The sequence below is a fragment of the Elephantulus edwardii genome, unplaced genomic scaffold (genome assembly GCF_000299155.1).
Source record: "Elephantulus edwardii isolate Elephantulus edwardi_28Jun2011 unplaced genomic scaffold, EleEdw1.0 scaffold00177, whole genome shotgun sequence".
Classification (NCBI taxonomy): Eukaryota; Metazoa; Chordata; class Mammalia; order Macroscelidea; family Macroscelididae; genus Elephantulus; species Elephantulus edwardii.
Window position 1 is genome coordinate 5,602,474 of NW_006399927.1, and position 7,017 is coordinate 5,609,490.

Below are 7,017 nucleotides of genomic sequence, written 5' to 3' on the forward strand. Positions count from 1 at the left end.
GAGTGTTTGATATATGTATTTCCATTCTCTTCTTGCATGCATGGTTATCTGTTCTCCTTTGTAGGTTACTCTTTGTTTCTCTCTTGCTGCTTTCAGGATTCTCTCCTTATCTTTGGTTCTGGCAAATTTAACTATGATATGCCTTGGTGTTTTTCTTTTGGGATCTATTCTATGTGGTGTTTCCCTCTCCTTTTTAAACTTTATTAGAAACATAGATAGAAAGACACAACGCCAGTTTATCAGTATCTTCATGGACAAGTCAGTGGTGGTGATTCCATTCTCTGAGTTGGATGGAACTTTCTTTCCTTTTCTGAGCTCATCTCCCCCGTTAGCATAGACTTACTGGCCTCCTCCAAGTTCCTAGCTAATCTTCTGAGTTGCTCTTGTCAGTTTGATCATGTAAAGATAGTTTTTAAAAGAATATAATGCTCAAGGCTGCTATTTGAAATTTTTTTAACTAGTTAAACACTTGTTCCATTTGGAAATGACTTCAGGATATCTTTGTCTAAGATTAAAGATTATCTCAGGAGCATTACACTGAGTAAGCTAACTCAGTTTCATAAGGACAAATACTACATGAGACCATTACTGTAGAAACAGAAGGATGTAAAATGTGTATGTAAAATGTTTATGAAGATTCAGGAGGGGGAGGGGAGGAGCAGAGGAGTAAGGATGAGCTAGGGGGGGATCATAGGGTCGCACAATTCTATGGATGGATGGGTGGGTGGGTAAAGGGGATGGGAAAGATCGGCGAGGATCTGGAAAGACCGGGAAATGGTGGACATAGTTCAGTGTTGATTAATTTTATAAAATATAATGAATCAGAGTGATTGTATGAAACACAATGTGAATTAATAATAATGTGAAATACATTTTATACAAGCTTGGTGAGCAAACTTTTTTTTTAAAGAAAGGATTATTTTGAGGTTGTAGTTTTCAGGATTCTAGGCTGCTTTTTCCTTTGGCCTCATCAAAAGAACCATTGGTGGAGGTCAAACTGCTGCCTTATTCTAATAATTTAACCATTGCACAACAAGCCTCCCCAAAAAGTTGTATAAAACAAAGGAATTAGCTAATCAAAGGTATCCCCCTGTTGTTTTTCATTCCTTTTACTGTTTTCTCCTTTCTTTCTCTTGCCTCATTCTGTTTTGTCAAATTTGCCCCAAGAATTAAGCAGTTGGAGAGCTATGAGTCATAGTCATCACGAAGGCATCCAATAACAACATGGTATTTCCATATTTTCCTAGTTGACTCTGTCTCAGTGACAGTACATGTGACCTGCATATTTCCTTGTAGGAGGTCAGATATGAACCAGCAAGTTTACTAATGTCTCTCAGTATTCAGTATGAAACAACCCAAAATCCAGACTAGCCACCATAGAGTTGATCCCTGCTCCTAACAGCCCTAGGTGCTACACATGGAACAGTACTTCCTAGAGTTTAGGAAAGCAGATCATCTGACTTCTCTTCTGAGGTGCTTCTGGGTTTGAACAACCACACTTTCAGTAGGTAGTTAGGTGTTTAAATGTTCATATTAACCAGAGACCCGTATTGATATACAATAAAATATTTCAGAGGTAAAGATTATATCTCTTTTTGCATTTTTTAAATTATCATCTTTTATTTCTATTAAAAGTAATACATAAACAAAAATACCTGAATCCTAACTAGCTAGAACGGCTCTAAGCTTCATTTTTAATATCAGCTAAATGGAAATGGAAATAATTTTCACCAGCCAAGATATTTTTATAATAATAGATGACTGGAACACAGAAGTTGGGAACAGGAAAGAAGGATCAGTATTTGAAAAGCATGGACTTGGTGACAGAAATGAGGCCAGACACAATGATAGAATTCTGTATATTCAATGACCTATTCATTGCAAACACTTTTTGTAAGAAACATGAATGGTGACAATATGCATGGACTTCACCTGTTGGTCTACACAGGAATCACATTGATGACATCTGTGAAAGAAATTGCTGGAAAAGCTCAATATCAGCTTTGAAAATTAGGCCAAGTGGTGATTGTGGAACAGACCACCAACTACTTTTATGCAGTTTTAACAATTGAAGCTAAAGAAAATAAAATCAAATCCGCAAGAATAAAAATTTGACCTTATGTCTGTCGCACCAGAATGTAAAGAACATCTCAGGAACAAGTTTGAAGCAGTGAGCACTGTGGAGCTAAGATCAGATGAGCTGTAGGAGAATTTCAAGAATATCATTCATGAAGAATGCAAAAAGTCATTAAGAAGACAGAGGAGAAAGAAAAGACCAAGATGGATGTCAGAAGAGACTCTGAATATTGCACTACAATGCTGAGAAGCCAAAGCAAAGGGAAGAAATCAAGAAGTTAAGGAGCTGAACAGAAGATTCAAAGGAAGAAGATTTCAAAGGGCAGTTCAGGAAGACAAAACAAAGTATTATGAAATGTTCAAAGAGCTGGAGTTGGAATATCAAAGAGATGAACTCACTCAGCATTTCTTATGCTGAAGGAGCTGAAAAACAAATTGAAGCCTCAAGTTGTAATACTTAAGGATGCTGAAGGCAGAATGTTGAATGGCCCAGGAGGCATCAAAAGAAGATGGAAGGAGTAGAGGCATTATACCAAAAGGAACTGGCTACAGACGAATTTCATAAAACAACATATGATCTAGAGACAATGGCAATAAAGAAGGAAGTTTAAGATGTTCTGATGGAATTGGCCAAAAAAAGGCCCAGGAATTGATGTAATACCAGTTGACATATTTCAGCAAACAGATGCTGTCCTGGACATGCTCACCAGGATAGACCAGGAAATCTGGAGGACAGCTTCCTGGCCAACTGGCTGCAGAGATCTGTATTTATTCTTACTTCAAAAAAAGGTGACCCGGCGAGAGCGTGAAAGTTATCAAACAATATCACTAATATCACACACAAGCAAGATCCTGCTGAAGATTATTCAAAACGACTAAAGCAGAATATTAGCAGAGAACAGCCATCTGTGCAGGCTGGGTTTAGATGAAGCCGTTGCGCTAAGGACATCATAGCCAGTGTTAGATGGATCTTGGCTGAAAGCAGAGAGTACCAGAGGCATGTTTTTTTCTGTTTCATTGACTATGTAAAGGCATTGGACTGTGTGGTTCACAACCAGTTGTGGCTAACCTTGAGAAGAATGAGAATCCCAGAACACTTAATTGTGCTCATCTGTACTTGGACCTGGAAGCAGTTGTCAGAACAGAAAAGGGAAACACTGCATGGTTCAGAATCAAGTAAGATGTGTGTCAGGGATGCATCCTATCTCTGCCTTTTCAATTTGTATGTGAAACGGATTAGTCAGGAGGCTGGGCTCTGTGTGTAGGAATGTGGCATCAGGATTGGAGGAAGGCTCAACAACAGTCTATGACACAACTTTGCTTTCTGAAATATTTGCTGCAGAAGGTCAGTGACTGCAGTTTTCAGTATAGATTGAAGCTCAACATCAAGAAAACAAACATTTTCACCACTAGACCAATTGGTAATTTCATGATAAACGGAGAAGAGTTTGAGATTGTTAAAAATATCAGCCTGCCTGGTTCTACAATCAACACTTGGCACCAGCAGTCAGGATATCAAAAGATGAATTGCATTGGGAAAGTCTGCTCTCAGGGACCTTTCTAGAATACTGTAGAGCAGCAGCAGTGTTAGCCTGGAGACTTAAGATGTGCCTGATGCAGAGACCATGGTCTTCACAATTACTTTATATACATCTGAGAGGAGGAAAAAAATTAAGGATGATAAAAGAAAGATTGATGCCTTTGAGTTGTGGTGCTGGACAAGAGTGTTGAACTGGACTGTTAGGAGAACAAACAGGTCTGACTCAGAGAGGGTAAAATCAGGTTGCTCCTTGGAGGCAAGGATTTTGAAGCTTCATCTCATTTACTTTGGACACGTGACAAGGAAGGACCAGTCTTGGAGAAGGACATCATGCTTGGAAGTGTGGAGAAGCAGTGCAGGAGAGGAAGACCTAGGATGAGATGGATTGACTCAGTGTCTGGAGAGATGGAATTAGTTCTGTCAGAGACAATTAGATCAGGATAGGGCAGGGTTCAGAGCTAGTGTATGTAGGGTTGCTATGAGTTGCAGATAACTTGATGACACATAACAACAACAACAGAGCTGTGAAGATTATGTGATATCTGGAAAATTTCTTGGTCCACTTCTGTAAGCAGAAAAATTTACATTCCTTAGCATTATTAGGGAGCACTAGTGCCCTAGTGGCAAGAAGCTACACTGCAATCCCAAATACCTGCATTTGAGTTTTAATTCTGAATTCTTCATTTTAGAATCTCATTTACAACTTCTAATAAAAATATTTCTTTTACAATTACTTCTTCAAAAACAGGAAATTTTGTTTCATGAATGTGTTAGTCTAGATGATTTCTTCATACTCTAGTGATCAAGTTAAAAATATTTTCATCAAGATTAGTTTTTGAAGTTAAGTACTTTGGTGTTTAAATTGAGAACTGATATGTTGTCATAGCAGATATACCTATTCATTTCAAAATTAACATCATTCAAAATATTTGTGAACACTGTTCAGTATCTTTTGGGAGAATAGTACTTTGTAAAGCTAAGGTATTAACAATAATTTTCACCAGCTATAAAGAATATGAATCATAAAGTAGTATTTAACCTATCTGTGACAAACTGTAAACCAAAGAACAATATTAGATAAGAAAACCTTATTTTGGAAGTCTTCCAAAAGATGTCATAAAAATTAACTGACTAAATGTTCGTCAGTACCATCTGTACAGTAATTAAAAGTGAAAACTGGCATCAGATTGTCTTGTCAGCATGCCACCCTGAAGGATGATATAGTTTTGGGAAGGACTGTTCTGTGGTTGGTCTGCTAATTAAAACATACCCTATGGGCAGCGGTGGTAGTCCTGCTCACAGATCACTGGAAAGGTGCCATGCTTTAATTACTCCTTTGCAAATATATACCAAGCATTTTCTTTTGAAGTTGTAAATCTTCTCACATGACTATCCTAATTTCATTTGTTTGCTTCATTTGTATTTTCCAGGAGAAAATTGACATTTTTGAAGGTATACAGGACAGCCAAGCTCAACGAATGGCAGAAAATCTAGGCTTCCGTGGGTCTTTGAAAAATCAGGTGAGTGAGTGAGTGAGTGGATGGAGGAGGTGTCTGCTTGTTTCAGAAAACGTAGTGGACTAGCTAATTGCTTCTAGCAGTCTAGGGCATATGATTATGACAAATCAGGTTTCCTTAATGTTTTATACTTTCCCTCCAATTGTTTATGATGAAGAAATTATTTACTGGTATTCTTAAAGAAGATCATTTGGACATGTGTGCTTATTTATCAATCTGCGATTTATCTTCCTTTGTTTATCTCTGTCTCTCTCTGTCTAAAGTCTATGTGTATACATGTGCACATACCTTTTCTATATTGTTGGGGTTTTTTTTGTTATTTCAACAGATTTTAAAATGTTTTATTATATTACTTTATTTACAAAATTTGAATACATTGTTTTCCAGAACAGATTCTTCCAATTTTCCTCAACCTCCATGCATCAAATTATATGAACTTATGATTAATCCCTCCCTCCCTCCGCCCATCCTCATCCCTCTGCTTCCACCACCTCCCCTCCCCGGATCCTTATACTCATTCTACAATAATGGTTTTAGACAATATTTGTCCTGTGGGACTGAGTTAATTCATTCAGCAAAATGTTCTCCTGTCTCTTCTAAGTTAGGTACTAATTTACAAAATCATTCATTGCTCTTGCATGCTGCGCAGTATTTCATTGTGTGAATGTACCGTAATTTCTCCACCCGCACATTTGTGGTTGGACATCTGGGCTGTTTCTATATTCTTGTGATAGTGAATAATGCTGTTATGAACATTGGTGTACAAATCTCCATTTGTGCCTCAGTTTTCATTTTCACAAAGTATATTCCAAGTAGTGGAATTGCTAGGTCATATGGAATTTCTCTGTTCAGCTTTTTGAAGAAGTGCCAAACTGCCTTCCAGAATATGTTTTGTATACTACTTACCTTTGTTGTCTCTATAGCATTGCAGCACCTGATCACACGTGCCAAGAGGCAGAGGAGTGGTAAAAGGCACAAGGTGTGGGGACAGACACAACTGAGTTTGAATCCAGTCATTTCCAGCCAGTCTATCTGTGATTTAGTCACTCTGTCTCTCTCATCCCCTGTGAGGACAATGATAACTCCTAGCTGAGAGGGTTATTATGAATATTTGGTGCAATGATTTGTTGAAGTGTCTATTACAGTACCAATGCCAGTTGTTATCAATACACAAGTTTCTTAACTAATTGCTATTTTCCCATAGCTAAATGGCTAATTAATTGAGAAAGAATACTAATGGCATCAAGGTGAAATGTCACTGAAAGACTTATCATGCCATTGTGGAAAAAAAATATTTCCTGACTTTAAAAAAGAAAGAAAAAGATAATAATAACAACAAATGTTCTCTAAGATGTTTAGGAAGATAACTTGTTTTGATTGTTATACTCCTGCACTGTATTTGGCCTGTCATGGAGGCTGATTGTATCTCATATCTCACAATTAAATCCAAAGAAGGTTCTAAGTATTGTTTTTCTTTGCCATGATTCAAACAAGACACCTTAATCATCTGGAAACTTGAATGTGTGTGTTTAGCCTAGAGCTTGATGGAGTGCTGTATTCATTTTGTTGGACGTTGGTAGTCTAATAACATAGATTGTACACTTTCCCCCCCTTTCCCTTTATTATATATTATTTTAATTAATGTATCTAGAGGCTTGAGAATGAAAATAAAACAAATTAAAAAGAGATATGACAAAATACTCAGTAAAAACTCATTTCTAAATAAAGATACCATTTGACCCAGCAATTCTACTACTGGGAATATACCCTAAAGAGACCATAAATGACATCCAAGTAGATAGATGTATACCCATGTTTATCGCGGCTTTGTTTACAATAGCAAGGAGTTGGAAGCAACCTAAATGCCCATGAACAAACGAATGG

At 37.3% G+C, this 7,017-nt stretch overlaps 1 protein-coding gene across 1 annotated transcript in view; it reads left to right on the top strand.

The window, feature by feature from the left end:
- The window catches only part of SUCLG2 (succinate-CoA ligase, GDP-forming, beta subunit), a 300,527-nt gene that overhangs the window by 134,270 nt on the left and 159,240 nt on the right, over positions 1–7,017 (top strand). Inside the window, exon 5 of the mRNA XM_006895952.1 lies at positions 5,047–5,136. Within this exon, the coding sequence (XP_006896014.1) occupies positions 5,047–5,136 (90 nt within the window). The remainder of the gene's footprint in view (positions 1–5,046; positions 5,137–7,017) is intronic.